The 17895-nt window shown below is 38.5% G+C and overlaps 1 protein-coding gene, 1 long non-coding RNA gene and 1 pseudogene across 8 annotated transcripts in view; 2 read left to right on the top strand and 1 right to left on the bottom strand.

Annotated features, from left to right (window-relative positions):
- LOC121105395 overlaps window positions 1-13088 on the bottom strand; it is a 31539-nt gene extending 18451 nt beyond the window's left edge. The window contains exons 1-2 of one of the 5 annotated variants that reach the window (XR_005837851.1): window positions 5461-5709; window positions 4997-5213 (exon numbers count right to left, since the gene is read on the bottom strand). This is a non-coding gene — a long non-coding RNA (uncharacterized LOC121105395). Of the gene's footprint in view, window positions 1-4996; window positions 5788-12425 lie in introns of those variants that run through there. The other 4 variants (XR_005837852.1, XR_005837848.1, XR_005837850.1 and 1 more) reach the window with 4 other exon arrangements.
- Window positions 5076-7901, top strand: LOC121105394. 3 transcript variants are annotated; one of them, XM_040642144.1, is made up of 3 exons: window positions 5129-5258; window positions 5700-6360; window positions 7614-7901. In XM_040642144.1, exons 1-3 carry the CDS (start codon window positions 5250-5252, stop codon window positions 7652-7654), a joined length of 711 nt encoding a protein of 236 aa, XP_040498078.1. In that variant the 5' UTR covers window positions 5129-5249; the 3' UTR covers window positions 7655-7901. The 3 variants fall into 3 exon arrangements, 2 of the variants coding, with proteins under 2 accessions (XP_040498078.1, XP_040498077.1); XR_005837847.1 differs by lacking the exon at window positions 7614-7901 and having other exon boundaries at window positions 5076-5208; window positions 5700-6406; XM_040642143.1 differs by having other exon boundaries at window positions 5700-7901.
- Window positions 10580-12427, top strand: LOC103669154 (annotated as a pseudogene).
- Window positions 13089-17895: the final 4807 nt, after the last annotated feature.

The raw sequence follows: 17895 nt of genomic DNA, 5'->3' as shown, positions 1-17895 counted from the left end.
CTTTTTTTTTTTTTTTTACAGACTTAGTTCATTCACTACAATTATTTTAAAACTCCTTGGTGATATTTTATCTGTCAGATGTCATTGCTATTTTATCACTGAATAGCAAGTATTCTCTTATCTGAATATACCACAATTTCTTTAACCAATTCACTTGTTGTTGGACATTTGGTTTATTTCCAGTTTGGGCTGTTAGAAATAAAGTTGCTATGAATATTTGTATACAAGTCTCTGTACGAACGTATGCTTTCATTATTCCTGAAAAAAACACCTAAGAGTGGAATGGTTCAGTCCGATGAAATGTGTATGTTACCTTTTAAAAATAACTTTATTGAGATAGGTTTTACATACCATAAAGTTCATCAGCTTAAAATGTGTGACTCAATGTTTTCTAACATACTTACAGGGTTGTACAATCAAACATAAAACCTTGTAGCCATTAGCAGTCACGCACACCCCTCTCCGCCTGAGTCCTTACCTACCCCAAACCTTAGGTAACTGCTAATCTACTTACTATCTCTACTGATTTGTTTATTCTAGAGGTATTGCATAGTGTCATGTAATATATGGCCTTTGTCACTTAGCACAATGTTTTGTCTTTTTAAGAAATAGCCAGACTGTTTTCCAAGGAGGTTGTACCATTTTCTGTTCCTCCATCAACATCATATGAGTTCCAACAGCTGCATCATTTGCCAACACTTAGTATGATCAAACTGTTTGATTTTGCACATTATAATACAGGCGTCCTGGTCTCTAATTTTCATTTTCTTAATGACTAATGATGGTAAGCATCGTTTCATGTGCTTATTTACCATCCATATATATTTTTTTGTGAAGTGTTCATTCAAATCTTTTTTTAATTGCTTGTTTTACTATCGTTGAGTTTTGAGTGATATATAATAAATATAAATATACATATTTATATATAACAGACATAAAATATATTTTTTCTTCAAGTCCTTTATGAGACCATGTGATTTGCAAAAATGTTTTTCCTAGTCAGTGGCCCGTCTTCATTTCTTTAAGCGCATCTTTCAAAGACCTGTTCTTAATTTTTATGAAGTCCGATTTATATATTTTTTTTTCCCTTATGCATCCTGCATTTGGGGTTCTATCTTTAAAAAATCTTTCCTTATCTCAAGCTCAAAAGATTTTTCCTCTGCTTTCTTCTAGAACTATTGTAATTTAAGGCTTTATATTAGATCTATGACCCATTATAGATTAATTTAGAAATAACTGACTTTAACCCCAGGTTAATATTTGTATACGATGTGAATTATAGATTGAAGTTCATTATCTTTGCATGTTGATCTTATATCCTACAACCTTACAAACTCATTTGTTGATCGTAGCAACTTTTTTCTATTTTCTCTGGTATTCTCTACATATCACCTACAATTCTACCTTTCCAGTCTGGGTATCTTTCACCCCTTTTTCTTGAACTACTGTAGTTTTTCTGTGTTCTATTTCATTGATTTTTCAATTTTATCTTAACTGTTTCCTTTCTTGTGCTTACATTGGATTTCACTTGATTCCCCCCCCCAATTTTGTAAGATGAAAACTATAATCCTTCATTTAAGATCTTTCTTCTTTTTTAACATGGTATTTAGAGCCTTAAATTTAATAAGTTCTGCTTACAAGTTTTAATGTTTATGTTCATTTACAAATAGTTGATAATTTTTCTCTTGATTTTTTATTTGATCCACAGATTATTGATAAATGCATTATTTAGTTTACAAATATTTGGGAATTTCCTAGATATCTTTCCGTTGTTGGTTTCTAATTTATTTCCATTTTGGTCTAACAGATGTTTTGTTTAACTTGAATAATTCTACCCCTATTAAGATTTGTCCTGTTTTATGGCCCAGAATATAGTCTATCCTGTTAAGCATTCTGTGTGCACCTGAAAAGCATATGTATACTGCAGGTGTGGGGTGGAGTGTTCCATAAATGTCAGTTAATCCAAATCATAGATTAGGGGGAAATATTTGTAAATTATATATTTGATAAAAGACTTTTATTCAGAATGTATAAAGAACACTTACAGTTCAATAATAAGAAAATAAGTAGCCTAAATTAAATATACTGAAAATATAGGAATAGACATTTCACCTAACAAGTTATTTAAGTAGCTAATGAGCACATGAAAATATGTCCTTAGGATACTACTTATGAATGTTGATATCAAAAACTTAGTAGCAACACTCTTCTTTCTCGTCCTGCGAACTCCACCAGCCTTTGTTTCTCTTGTCTCTAGGCTCCTTTTCTACTCAGGAGACTGCCAGGATGGGCTCTGTCTGTGTCTCATTGCCCTGCGGCCTGGAAACATCCTCAAGTCAGTAGCCAGAGCAATCATAGAGCAAACCTCATTTGTTTCCCATTTCTCAGGGTGCCTATCATCCACTGCTGATGTGCAATGTTCCTAAAAGCGATTTTTACGAAGACTGTTTGTTTAGTTGTTTCAAATGGGACGAACAGAACCAATAGATATTTGTTCGTTTGCTTATTATAATAATAGACTCATGCATTTCCAGAGGCTGAGATGTCTTGCAATCTTCTGTCTGCAAATTGAAAAACCAGGATAGCTGGTGGTATAATTCAGTCTGAATCCAAAGGCCTGAGAGGCAGGAATTCCAATGCCTAAACACAGGACAAAATGGATGCCCCAGGTCAAGCAAAGAGCAAATTCACCCTTCCTCTGCCTTTTGCTCTATTCAGGTCCTCAGCAGATTGATACCTGTTTATATCTTAAAATTGTTTTATTCCTTATAAATAAGGTAGTTGAAATAGTGAAATGCCTTTCCTCTTATGAAATAACTAAATATATTTGCTACTTGGGGTGGGGGGGTGGCGCCTGGGTGGCTCAGTTGGTTAAGCATCTGCCTTCGGCTCGGGTCATGATCCCAGGGTCCTGGGAAGGACCCCACATTGGGATCTCTGCTCAGTGGGGAGTCTGCTTCTTTTTCTGCTCCTCCATTCTGCTCTGAGCTCTCTCACTATCTCTCTCTCTCTCAAATAAATGAATAAAATCTTTAAAAAGATATGTGCTACCTATTTTTCTATGATGAATCCTAACTCACATCACACAAGTAGAAAGAATGACTGCTTTTAATTACTGGTCTATACTAAGGAAATGCATAGGATGAAACAGAAATATGTGCACTTTTTTTACTTAAAATGTCCATTCAGATTCTTGATATATTTCGACACATTCCATCAATGTCTTATACTTTGAAGAAAAAAAAAGTTCTGTCTCAAGTCAGAAATGAGCACTTAAACTATTAATTTACATTTTTTCTGAGCTAACAAGTGCAAAACTTCTCAGTTGTTTTCTCTAGTCATTACGACATATTCTGAGCAATCTTATAAAAAATAATGACATGGTCATCTTTGAAATAATACTAATTCTGAATGAAAGAGTTGCTTTCTGGAGTATTAAGAGAAAGGAAGCACTCGTCAGAGAATCAAGTACAATTTCTGTGAAAAGGAAAGATATCATCTCCTGTTCACACGTAACCTGTTATTTCTACCTGATCATCAGACAAAAAGCAGAGCTTAGTCACAAGCTATACAGGATTTAGTCACAGCAATTCAAATATACTGTAACAATTTCCTTTGTTCTTTTTGTGTTGATGAAAACTTAAGACAATTGAAAATAAATCCTAAGCTAATAGAACTAAAACATGTTTTTGGGCTTGTGTCTCATAAATATTCTGGTAATATCTGTTAACATAAAAATTTGAGTTGTTGACCCTGCGATGGCAATATAGACTGAAACAATGTAGAAATAATTACAGTGTTGTAAAAAATATTTTTGTAACTAATGAAATCATAGAATTTCAGTGTGGGAAGAGATAATGAAATGAACTACATTTGTAACTATGGAGCTGGAATCAACCATAGATAAAAGCATTGCTCCAAGTTTGTCATCATAGCTTTTGAAAAGTGTGGATTACTGGTGCCCAACCCAGAAGATTCTAATCCAACAGACTTGGGACAGTACATGGGAAGATGATAGATAGATAGATAGATAGATAGATAGATAGATAGATGATAGGTTGGTAGATAGACAGACTTTTTTTTTTTTTTTGAGAGAGAGAGAGAGAGACAGAGAGAGGGCTTGGGAGTGAAGGGGAGGGGCAGAAGAGAGGGAGAACGAAAGAATCCTAAGCAGGCTCCACACTCAGTGAGGAGCCCAACACCAGGCTCGATCTCACCACCCTGAGATCACGACCTGAGCCAAAATCAAGAGTCTGATGCTTAACCAATTGAGCCACCCAGGCGCCCCTAGGGATATATATTTCTAATAAAAAAACTCTCTAGGTTATTGTGACACACATCATACTACGGAGCCATTGATCTAAACTAATAGTTTGTTTTTGAAAAAGAAAAGAAAAAAAAATCTGAAGGTTTTAACTGGTCACCCAAATAATTGTGATGAAGAGAAACTGGTGCACAGTGTACCTGAGTCTGCCTCCAGCGTTCTTCTTGTCATACCATATTGCTCTACTAATCATTGCATATGTATGTTATTACAAAAGTGATCCTTTTACTTCAATAAATGTACTTTAACTAAAATGAAACTGATAGTTTAAAGAGAAGTGAAATTGAGCATCTTACTATTTTTATTACCTCAAATATCTCGATCTTTACTACCTAGGTCGTCCACCAGGTCATATTTCCCCTCAGTGCCCAAATCACAGCATTCCAAGCTCTATCTCTTTTTTACAGAAGAAAGGCAGCATTTACAAGGTTCCCCTTCCCAAATCTGATTCAGGGGAGATTTTTAATATGCACTAAATGTTTATTACTTCAGCCAGGATGGCTCTAGAAGGTAAAGTTGAATTACAAAGAAGTTGAGTGGCTTGCCCAGAGTCCACAGGAAATAAGCAGAAAGTCAAGGCCTCCCACGCTCAGACTGGTTCCCACGTTTACCTAATCCCAAACCACTACCGTCTGGGGCCTAGATGCTAGACCTCTTGGCAAAGCCACTCACCTTCTGAGCAAAGTGAAAGGAGCCCTTCCGGTCCCAAGAGGTTGAGGTTCCACCGTCCCTCACCTCCCTGTTGGTTTTGGTACTTTCCTCAGGGAAGCCCCATGGAGCCCACGGTTTGAAGCTGTCTTGTCAGATATGACTGGAGAGAACTGAACCGCGAGATTAATCCCTGTGAACGCTGAAGAGCTGACACAGCCACTGCGAGCCATGCGGTATCCTTCACACACAGGAGGAAAAGCACCCCGGGTCCGGGATGCAGGGGGTAGGGGTACTTTTCAGGAAGGTATCTCCTCTGAGTTGAAGAATTACAAAAGGTGCCCCTTCTGGGCTGAGGGGGCACCCCCCATAACCCACCCAGATGCAGGACTTCTGGGTTTTCTTAAAATTGGTCATTCCTCCTGCTGTCTTCTCCTATTATAGATATGGGCTTATTTTTAATCCCAAATTGTTTGCTTTTAAATTACCTTCGCCACGTACAACATTCCAGCTAGAGTAGTTTGCCTTAAAGATCGTGAGGCTCTTTACAACCGCCAACGGCATACCGACTGTGCGGCTGGAAGGATTCAACGACATTGTGCACACAGGAATACCAAATCCATCATGCTTACTGCCAGGACTAGCGGTAGATGCGATAATATTCCAGGCTAAAAACAAACAAAACAATGCTCTGTCGTGTTTTCTTTCTGTTCCATGATGAAACTAGGCGGTTCTGCAGAATCGTCACCATCAGCGGAAGAAACACCCTCGGACTCATCTGGAGGAAGTGGTACACCGCTGTAGTTATTTTTCTCTTTGCAAGGGCGGCGGGGAGCAGGGGAGCAGGGAAGTAGGGGGCGGGGGTGGGGGCGGACTGGCTGCGCAAGGACATCCTGTGCTCGCTGGTCCCCGCAGCGGCGCGCGTCGCCGGCCTGTCCTTCCGCGCGTCCCCCGCGTTTGCGGTGGCGCTGTCCAGCGGGGACTCGGGGGTGGCGAGTGGCTGCTGCGCCCTAGCTCTGCCCAGCGCCTCCGCTGCCCAGCGGATGAGTTCCCCGGAGGTCTCGGGGCTCTGCGACGCCTCCGCTCGCCTTCAGCTGCTTTCCCTGCCCAGAGCTCGGACCCCGGTGCCACGCCCTCCGGACCACCCCCCAGAAGTAGAGGGGGCTGGCCTCGCGCGACCGCGGACTGGGTAGGGGCGGGAGAGGGAGATGCCGGCTCTGGATTCCCTCTACAGGAAGCCACCGCTGCCCTGCACAGGACAAGCTTTGGTGAAGACGTAAGAAAAAAGCAAACAGACTTACCCAAACGGGTTCAAGAGAGAACTGAAAAGAAGAGAAGAGCGCACTGTGGACATCTTTTGAAGAGCTATGCACCGACAGCTAGGAATTGTAATCAATATAGCGCGGTCGTGATTAAAGCTGTTTATTTAACCCAGAAGGATCCTTAGCTTTTCTAGACCCTGGTTTATGTTAACTTATTTAGGAGTTAAATCAGCTTAAAACTATTGTTTTATTCCTGGTCGCAGAGGACAGAGGCAGGACTGGAACGTCCAAGTTTCCAAGTGGGTACTAGGAACCAGAAAGGAGAGCCCTGAAGGGATAGTGCTGAATGGCAGTAGAAAACCACAGAATGTTCTTCAGGAGCTTTCCCAAGGCACACCCTGCTGACAATCTTCTCGTTATCTTATTTACATTTTGCCGCTGCAGGCCTCTAGATCTCTACTCTGTTCATCAGGGAGAAAACCTTACCAAGAAAAAAGCTAATGGTTTTCACAGAAAAATGACGCCTGGCTGGACAGCAGAATAATCTATAAAGAAAGACATACTGCTGTGGTCATGACTCAGGGTCCAAACAAATAGTTGAGCATTTGAATACTGCCAGAGAATGTCCATAGTTTTTAGTTAGCTAATTAGAAAAGGAATTTCTTCTGCGATTATATTTTTATGTTATTCCTTTGTGCGACCCAACAAAAAACAACTAACAACCCATTGTCAGAAGGGTGTTTTGAGTCATTCATTGAGCAACTACTGGTTGCTCAATCTTTTTTTCCTGGGAAACATGACAGGTCCCTCTACCCACAGTGCTTACACTGGAAGGTAAGCATGAGTGCACCTGAAGAGGTAAAGCCTGAGATGGAATTAAATTATTAACGAGAAAACATAATTCGAGATGGGTTGAAGGTGTGCAGGAAATAGAGGAGGGTTTTCTTAGTGGAAGCTATGTTTCTATCACCTTCCTCATTGCTAGGCCAGATCTAAGTAGCTCTTATTTTACAACAATGAAAGAAAACCTGAGAAAGTGAGTATAGAACTGGTTTTTCAGGGAGAAAGAAGTCAAGTCGCTTCCAAATAATCTCCTTTTCCAAATAACCAGACCCCGTATATTCCTTTTTTCCTGCCCCATAGCTCCTTCCATAGAACTATCTTTGTTCCTTTACATTTCCAGAGAGTCCAATATGTGCCAAAGGCTTTGTATCTCCATGGGTCTACTAGACAGGGTCGTAATAAAATATTATCTCCGAGGCATCATGGGGTGAGTTAGCAGAGATGGTAAAGGATTTTTTCTTTCAGAAACTGTCAGAAAATTGCTCAAATATACTATCGGAAATGCTGATAATTTAATTTTGCTTTTTTTTTTCAAGTTTCGAAGATTTTTCATTGCTGTTTGCCAAATGAAGTATGACTTGCTCTTCACACTGCAGCTTCAATCCATGTGTCCTCAGTTCCGTGACAAAGCATTGACCAGAACGTGGCTCTTAGCTGTTCCTGCAGGCAGTTTTTACTGTCACCACATGTTGGGCAGGGCTCAACACCATCCCCAGTCACCCTAACAAATCCTACATTCCAAAACATCAGCAGAACACATGTGCTCTTGAAGTTTTATAGTGAGCTTCATTAAAGGAAAGGTTCACAGTGCATAGGCTACACCATTAAAAAAAATACATCATTTCTTATTTCCGTGTCATTTCTTGTGTCTTGAAAGCTGAGCAGACAGCTCATTTCCTTTATCTCACCCCTGCCCTGTATGTGTTCGTCTAGGAGAATCACAACCCGTTTAGGACATATGGCTCCTGAGGTTATCTTACCCAGCAGCACGCGTGGAGGCCACCCTGTCAGTGTAACCACTAAGAACCTTCCCACTTATCTTTCTTCAATCATGTGTTTATTGTCTGCACACCCTACTCTATTCTTCTCAACCTACTGTCTTAAAGAGGGCATATGGAACAAAATGAAATCTGTGCTAATGATCCACTTTGAACATGGATTTTAAAACCATACCGTGATAGTGAAGACTTCAAGGAGAGTACATACATGGGGCTGTACACCTCCGAATTAAGGGACTCAAAGTGACAAGCTTTTTGTGTTAAATATGTCTGCTTTTTATTGCTCGTTTTTTCTTCCAGCTGTCATCCCTTGCTTCTCAGTCTCGTGTTCCTTCCTCGGCCTGTTTTCATCCCTTGCTTCTCATCTACTATTTATAGTTTGTGAACTGATCAGATAATCAAACCCATTAGAATTGTGCGTAACTACATAACTGAGTTTGAATCAGGATCTCAATGGGACACTCTTCTGAATAGTACATATTAGCCTTATTTGGAGCACCTTGTTTCAGCAGACCTTTATTTACTTTATAAATTAATAAAGTATTTATGTCTCTACTTATTACTTATTAATGTATTTTATTTTAAACTCAATTACAAGAATTTTTCCTCAAATAAAATTTAATTAGTCAAATGTTTTAATTCTTGAGTAGTATATAGTCTCTAGTGACTAAATGCAGATTTCCTAATGTATAAAATTAGAGTCAAAGATGTCCTGGGAATGATTCAGTTAATAGGGTTCTGTCTTTTCCCTATGACAGATAAGGCTGCAAGGTACATCACCACATATTCTAAGAACTTCTGTCCAATAGAAAAGTACAAGTAGGATTGCAAGTATATAAACATTCTTCAACTTTATTAGATATTGTTAAATTTTTCGTAAAAGTAATTGTAATAACATATTTTATTAGATAATAATGAGAATTGTGGAAAATTATTGGTCACTGATTCCTCAAATATTGCGCCTCTAATTTTTTTATTTTATTGTTTTCTCTTACACTTCTTTTTTTTTAAGATTTTATTTATTTATTCGACAGAGAGACAGTCAGCCAGCGAGAGAGGGAACACAAGCAGGGGGAGTGGGAGAGGAAGAAGCAGGCTCATAGCGGAGGAGCCTGATGTGGGGCTCGATCCCATAACGCCGGGATCACGCCCTGAGCCGAAGGCAGATGCTTAACCGCTGTGCCACCCAGGCGCCCCTTCTCTTACACTTCTTATTAGACGTGTCCTGGAATATTCTTATTCTATTTTCCAAGTTTTTAAATGTCTTACATATTTTCGATCTTTTTATTATCCCCAGCTTTAAGTTTCATTACATCAATTGTCCCTTTGGTTTAATTTAATCAGTTGCCCAGTTCATTTAAAAAATTACTATTATATTTGTCATTTCTAAAAGTTCGGTGTAGTTATGTAAAAAGTTGTTCTTGTTTTCATAGAGTCTTGTTCTTTCATTATAATTTCCTTCACCTCCTCCTATACCATTTCATGTCATTACTTACATGGTTTTGGGGTTTTCTCTTTCTAATCTTCCTTTTTGTTCCTTTTGGTAACTCTCCTAGGTGGTAGTTTGGTTTTCTACTCCCAGCTAAATTTCGGTGTGGATTTTCCCACATAGTGGAAGTGTCACTCCAGAATTTTTTTTTTTTAATTGAGGTAAAATTGGCATGATGTAAAATTAACTCTTTTAAAGTGAATAACTCGGTGGCATTTAGCACACTCACAATATCGTGCAACCGCCGCCTCTATCTAGTTTCAAAACATTTTGATCACCCCAAGACAAACCCCCAAACCCACTCAGCCCTGCTCTCTGTTCCTCATCACCACACACAGCCCCTGCACCTGTTTCTATATTGTCACCTATTCGGGATATTTCATGTAATCACACACTGTGTGATCTTTTTTGTGTGATTTCTTTCACTTAGCATCATGCTTTCAAGCATTATCCACATTGTAGCATGTGTCAATACTTCATTTTTTTTCCCAATTTCATTTCTTTATTTATTTGAGAGAGAGAATGAACAGAGGGAGTGGCAGAGGGAGAGAGAATCTGAAGCAGACTCCACACTGAGCATGGAAACTGATGTGAGGCTCAATCTTGCAAGGCTCGATCTCACGACCCTGAGATCATGACCTAAGCTGAAACCAAAAGTCGGATGCTTCACCGGCTGACTCACTCAGGCGGCCCAATACTTCATTTTTTTATGTCTAAATAATATTCCCACTCCAGAAATAACGTAGCATTTGTCTCTGCTTGTTACCACAGAGTTATTGATGATTTAGCATCAGTTTTGGTGCGTGTCAGTTTCATGCCCCAGTGTAGCAAGAGCAAAAAAGAACAAAACAGAAATATCAGAATCAAGAAGAGAAGCTCTAGGGGCGCCTGGGTAGCACAGCGGTTAAGCGTCTGCCTTCGGCTCAGGGCATGATCCAGGCAATCTGGGATCGAGCCCCACATCAGGCTCTTCTGCTATGAGCTTGCTTCTTCCTCTCCCACTCCCCCTGCCTGTGTTCCCTCTCTCGCTGGCTGTCTCTATCTCTGTCAAATAAATAAATAAAATCTTAAAAAAAAAAAAAAGAAGAAGAAGAGAAGCTCTGGCCATTTCTTCCTTTCTGCTGTAGACTCGAGTGGCTGATGTCAAGATGGGCAAGTTCATGAACCCTGGAAAGGTGGTGCTGGTCCTGGCCTGATGCTGCTTGGGATGCAAAGTGATCCTCGTGAAGAATGTTGATGACGGCACCTCACACCGTTCCTCCAGCCATGCTCTGATGGCTGGAATTGACCGCTATCCCCGCAAAGTGACAGCTGCCATGGGCAACGAGAAAAATCACCAAGAGGTCAAAGATCAAGTCTTTTGTGAAAGTTTATAACTACAATCACCTCATGCCCACAAGGGACTCTGTGGATATCCCCCTGGACAAAACCGTCATCAACAGGATGTCTTCACAGACCCTGCTCTTAAATGCAACACCCAACAAGAGGCCAAGGTCAAGTGCAAGGAAAGATACAAGACTGGCAAGAACAAATGGTTCTTTCAGAAGTGCAGTTTTAGATCCATATTGTTTCAGTCATTATAAATAAATAAATAAATAAATAAATAAATAAATAAATAAATAAATAAGAAAGAGAGAGAGAAGAAGCCCGGTCCTGCATAGGACACTAACCCGATACCTGGCACAGACTGGGAGTGACTTCCCTCTGTTAGGGAGAAACCTCTATGAGGAGAAAATATTTCGGTTATGAGCTAAAAGATCAGGGATATCTAGTCTTCCATATCGCCTGAATTTAGTGATCATACAGACGGCCTCGATGTGTCACTTTCTATAGTATCGAAAATCCAGCATTAGTTTGAATGTGATTTTAGCTGTTTTATAATCTGGGAATATCTGTTGTATAAAAGCTAATAATGCATCATTTCAAGTTCATCAGGGATTGCTGAAAATCTTTACTAGTTTCTCATTCCCTTTCTATACCATTAGAGTCAACCATAAAATATAAAACTGAACATGTTTTGAAATGGGTAAAACCATAGAAGTCATAGCTTTTCTTGGCCACTTACATTCCGTAGGATGTAGCTGATGATTCTGCATTTTAGTCTACGTACTATTCTATTCAATTTCTACATGTAAGCCCCGACTGTAAACAGAAGTTACTAGTTCACCACGTTTCAGTTTGTACCCAAGAAAGGTATTTACAACAGAAAATAAAACCAACCATTGTATGCACTTTTCCTTTTTCTTCCCCCCCCCCCCCCGTTTTTCTTTTATCTCAAACGCACTCTTGAGGGTCATGGCAGGTATATTGCCTGTGCTTGTCGTGTGGAGCCTCGGCTGGCCAAGAACCCCATGGTTCCCAGTGATGGTATGACGTGCACCTTGTAAGTTCTTCAGATGGTTCTATTCTCATTTCTCCGATGTGCCCTTTTAACATTTATAGTAGATGGATATTTGAGATTCTCCATGAATCATCTGTGTGTCTTAATTTTTTCATATTGGTCAACTCTTCAACTCTTCATTCTCATTGCTCCGTGATATCTTCAACCCAATCTGCTCCTTCATTGTTTTGTCAGCTGGGTCCTTTCTTAGATGTAGCTTTTCTATTGAGTACGTTTCAACAATAAATTTTATTTTCAAGATTATGATCAGATTTCTTAGACTGTTTTGCCTATTTTATTCCCTATTCCTTTATCTCCTCAGGAATAATAAATATAATCATTTTTAAAGGTTTTTGTTGAGGGGGGGAGGTTGAGATTATTTTCCATTTGTTTGTTTTTACAAATTCTTCTATGTGCACTATTTCCCCAGAAACAAATAATTTTGTTCATCTTCCTCAAACATTTGGTAAATTTCACATACGAACTCCTTTCTTGGGATGAGATGACTTCCTGATGAGGCAGTTCCAGGATGGCTGACCCCTCTCCACTGCAGCAGGCTTGGCTACAAGCTGGCATTCTTGCTGATGCCTCCTTTAGGCTTCCGGGCCCCTCCGTGGAGTACGGTTCCTTTGCAAGACTCTGCCGTTTGACTAAGAATGTGAAAGGTAGACTAGTGTAAATCTTTATTTGACTCCTTCAAATGCTAACAACACACCATCACATCGTAAGATTATTGGTGAAAACAGGTGTTTTCTGTAACCTGAGGGATACTGGAGAGAAGTGGAGGAAGGCATTCCCCATTCACATCTGTTGAACAGAGTGTACACAAAAGGGGAAAATGGAAACTAAATCTTCGGTCCATAAATGATACAACTGACCACCGTATCACAAATAATCCATAATTTCTTCAGCAGGAGGCTAAGATCTAAAGCCCAAAATGACTGTGCTTCTCTTTTCTCTCATTAGTTTTCTACAAACAAGTAGAATGGAGCTAAAATAGAGCTTTGCTAAAAATATAATGTTGACTCATTTATAAGAAATATCAGATCCTAGGACAAAAATCGTATTTTTATAAAGTGAATGTGAGGGGGCGCTCTATCACAATAGGCATATGGGAAAATTAGAGTGCCTTGGCCAGGTTCAATATAAGATGATCTTACTGATTTTTTTTTTTTTTAAGTAAACCCTTACCTGGGAATAGATTTTGATGCACCAAAAAAAAAAAAAGACAACACAAAAAGACTGCTGAGAAAATTCAAGTGCCTGAGTAGATCTTTCTAAACCATAACTTTTGGTGTCAACACAGAATTAGAAACCCCATCTATCTGCTGAGATGTGGAATTTTTTTAACAGAAAATACATGATTATTAACAAGAGCTAACCCATTAAATACATTTTAATCTCAATAAACAGGTTTATTTTGGTGCTACCAAATTTTACCTTCACCACAACCAAGAAATCAGATCACCATGGATTTTAAATTTTTAAAAACTTTTGTTTGTTTGTTTATTTTACTTTACAATATAATTAACATACAGTGTTATATTGGTTTCAGGTGTACCATATAATGATTCAGCAGTTCTATGCATTACTCAGTGCTCATCATAATAAGTGTGCTCTTAATCCCCTTCACCTGTTTCACTCATCCTCCCACACACCTCCCCTCTGGCAACCACCAGTTTGTTCTCTATATTTATGATTCTGTTTTTTCATTTGTCTCTTTTTTTCTTTGTTTTGTTTCTTAAATTCCACACACGAGTGTACCCTGTGGTATTTGTCTTCCTCTCACTGCCTTATTTCACTTAGTTATTATTATATCCTCTAGATCCATCCATGTTGTTGCAAATGGCAAGATTTCATTCTTTTGTGGCCAAGTAATATTTCATTGTATATATGTAGCTCATCTTCCTTATCCATTCTTCTATTGATGGACACTTGGGTTGCTTCCGTATCTTGGCTATTGTAAATAATGTGCAATAAACATCAGGATGTGTATCTTTCCTAATTAGTGTTTTTTGTTTTCTTTGGGTAAAATACCCAGTAGTAGAATTACTGGACCATATGATAATGTTACATTTAATATTTGAGGAACCTCCATACTGTTTTCCACCATAGCTGCACCAGTTCACATTCCCACCAACAGTGCACAGAGGATCCTTTTTCTCCACATCTTCTTGTGTTTTTTATTATACTCATTCTGACATGTGTGAGGTGATACCTCATTGTAGTTTTGATTTGCTTTTCCCTGATGATCAGTGATATTAAGCATCTTTTCATGTGTTTATCGGCCATCTGTATGTCTTCTTTGGAAAAATGTTCACGTCTTCTGCCCATTTTTAATTCTATTATTTGTTTTTTTGGTGTTGAGTTGTATAAGTTCTTTATATGTTTTGGATATAAACCCCTTATTGGATATATCATTTGCAAGTATCTTCTCCCATTCAGTGGGTTGTCTTTTTATTTTGTTGTTTCCTTCTCTGTGCAAAAGATTGGTGTACAGACCAATCATTCTATTTTGCTTTCGTTTTCCTTGCCAAAGGAGAAACATTAAAAATGTTTCTACAGCTGATGTCAAGATTAGTGCCTGTATTTTCCTCTAGGAATTTTATGGTTTCAAATCTCACATTTAAGTGCTTAATCTACCTTGAGTTTATTTTTGTGTACTGGATAAGAAAGGCGTCTAGTTGCATTCTTCTGCATGTAGCTGTGTGGTTTTACCAACGTCATTTGTTGAAAAGACTTCTTCCCATTTTATATAATTGCCTTCTTTGTCATAGATTAATTGACCATGTAATTGTGGGTTTATTTCTGGCTCTCTAGTCTGTTCTATTGCTCTGTCTGTTTTTGTGCCAACACTGTACTCTTTTGACTACTACAGCTTTGTAGTATATCTTGAAATCTGGGATAATGATACCTCCAGTTTTATTCTTTCTTTTGGGGTCTTTTGTGGTTCCATACAAATTTTAGGATTATTTGTTCTAGTTCTGTAAAAAATGCCGTTGATATTTTGATAGGGTTTGCATTAAATCTGTAGACTGCTCTGGGTAATATGGACATTTTAACAGTATCTGTCCTCCCAATCCATGAGCATGCAATATCTTTCCATTTGCTTTTCATCTTCAATTTATTTTATCAGTGTTTAGTAATTTTCAGAGTACACGTCTTTCACCTCTTTGGTTAAGTTTGTTCCTAGGTATTTTATTATTTTTGGTGTAATTGTAAATGGGACTGTTTTCTTAATTTCTCTTTCTGCTACATCATTGTTAGTGTATAGTAATGCTACAGATTTCTCTCTATTGGTTTTTTATCCTGTGACTTTACTGAACTTTTACGAGTTCTAGTAGTTTTTTGGTGGAGTCTTTAGAGTTTTCTGTATATAGTGTTATATCACCTACAAATAGTAAAAGTTTTACGTTTTACCCTATAAATTTGGATGCCTGTTATTTCTTTTTCTTGACTGATTGCTGTTGCTGGGACTTTCAGTACTATGTTGAATAAAAATGGTGAGGGTGGACATCCTTGTCTTGGTCCTGATCTTAGAGAAATAGTTTTTCACCATTGAGTATGATGTGTGTTGCGGTTTTTCACATATGGCTCTCATTATGTTGAGGTAGATTCCCTCTAAATCTAGTTTGTTGAGAGTTTTTAACATGAAAGGATGTTGTACTTTGTCAAGAAACTTTCTGCATCTAGAAATGATCATATGGTTTTTACCTTTTCTCTTGTTGAGGTGATGTATCACACTAACTGACTTGTGAATATTGAACCATCCTTGGATCCCAGGAATAAATCCCACTTGATCATGGTGAATTATTTTTTTTAATGTATTGTTGAGTTGGTTTGCCAATGTTTTGTTAAGGATTTTTGCATCTATATTCATCAGAGATATTGGCCTGTAGTTTTCTTTCTTTTGTAGTATTTTAATCTGTAATCAGGGTAATGCTGGCCGCACAGAATGAACTTGAAAGCTTTCCTTCTTCATCTGTTTTTGGAAAGGTTTGAGAAGTATAGGTATTAACTCTTCTTTAAATGTTTGATACAAGTCTCCTGAGAAGCTGTCTGGTTCTGGACTTTTGTTGAGAGTTTTTAGATTACTGACTCAATTACTTTGCAGGTAATCTCTTCAAATTTTCTATTTCTTTTTGATTCAGTTTTGGGAGGCTACATGTGTCTAGGAATTTATGCGTTTCTTCTAGATTATGAAATTTGTTGGCAAATAACTTTTCATTATATTCTCATAATTTTTTAAATAATTTTTATTTTGTTATATTAGTCATCATACAGTACATCAGTTTTTGATGCAATGTTCCATGATTCATTATTTGTGTATAACACCCAGTGCACAATGCAATATGTGCCCTCCTTACTACCCATCACCAGCCTATCCCAATCCCCCACCCCCTTCCCCTCTGAAGCCCTCAGTTTGTTTCCCAGAGTCCACAGACTCTCTCATGGTTCATTCCCCCTTCTGTTTACCCTCCCTTCATTCTTCCCTTCCTTCTCCTACCGATCTTCCTATTTCTTATGTTCCATAAATGAGTGAAACCATGTGATAATTGTCTTTCTTTGCTTGATTTATTTCACTTAGAATTATCTCCTCCAGTCCCGTCCATGTTGCTACAAATGTTGGGTAATCGTTCTTTCTAATTGTTGAGTAATATTCCATTGTATATATGGACCACATCTTCTTAATCCAGTCATCTGTTGAAGGGCATCTCGGCTCCTTCCACAATTTTGCTATTGTGGACAACGCTGCTATGAACATTGGGGTGCATATGGCCCTTCTCTTCACTATGTCTGTATCTTTGGGGTAAATAACCAGTAGTGCAATGGCTGGATCATAGGGTAGCTCTATTTTTAAATTTTTAAGGGACCTCCACACTGTTTTCCAGAGTGGCTATACCAACTTGCATTCCCACCAACAGTGTAAGAGGGATCCCCTTTCTCCACATCCTCTCCAACATTTGTTTTTCCTGCTTTGTCAATTTTTGCCATTCTAACTGGCGTAAGGTGACATCTCAAGGTGGTTTTGATTTGAATTTTCCTGATGGCTACTGATTTTGAACACTTTTTCATGTGTCTGTTAGCCATTTGTATGTCTTCATTGGAAAAGTGTCTGTTCATATCTTCTGCCCATTTTTTGATTTGATTATTTGTTTCTTGTGTATTGAGTTTGAGAAGTTCTTTGTAGATCTTGGATACCAGTCTTTTATCTGTAGTGTCATTTGCAAATATCTTCTCCCATTCCATGGGCTGCCTCTTAGTTTTTTTGACTCTTTCCTTGGCTGTGCAGAAGCTTTTATCTTGATGAAGTCCCACAAGTTCATTTTTTCTTTTGTTTCTCTTGCCTTTGGAGATGTGTCATGAAAAAAATTGCTGTGGCCGATGTCAAAGAAGTTGCTGCCTATGTTCTCCTTTAGGATTTTTATGGATTCCTGTCTCACATCGAGGTCTTTCATCCATTTGGAGTTTATCTTTCTGTATGGTGTGAGAGAGTGGTCAAGTTTCATTCTTTTGCATGTAGCTGTCCAATTTTCCCAGCACCATTTATTGAAGAGACTGTCTTTTTTCCACTGGATGTTTTTTCCTGCTTTGTCAAAGATTAGTTGCCCAAAGAGCTGAGTGTCATTTCTGGGTTCTCTGTTCTGTTTTATTGGTCTATGTGTCTGTTTTTGTGCCAGTACCATGCTGTCTTTGTAATCACAGCTTTGTAGTATAGCTTGAAATCCGGCATTGTGATGCCCCCAGCTTTGTTTTGCCTTTTCAACAATTCCTTTGCGATTCGGGGCCTTTTCTGGTTCCACACAAATTTAAGGGCTGTTTGTTCCAGTTCTTTGAAAAATGTCATTGGTATTTTGATCGGGATGGCATTGAAAGTGTAGATTGCTCTGGGTAGCATAGACATTTTAACTATGTTTATTCTTCCAATCCATGAGCATGGAATATTTTTC

The sequence above is a fragment of the Ursus maritimus genome, unplaced genomic scaffold (assembly GCF_017311325.1).
Source record: "Ursus maritimus isolate PB19 unplaced genomic scaffold, ASM1731132v1 scaffold_26, whole genome shotgun sequence".
Classification (NCBI taxonomy): domain Eukaryota; kingdom Metazoa; phylum Chordata; class Mammalia; order Carnivora; family Ursidae; genus Ursus; species Ursus maritimus.
Note: the sequence above shows the minus strand (reverse complement) of the source record. Positions and strands in the feature narration are given on the sequence as shown.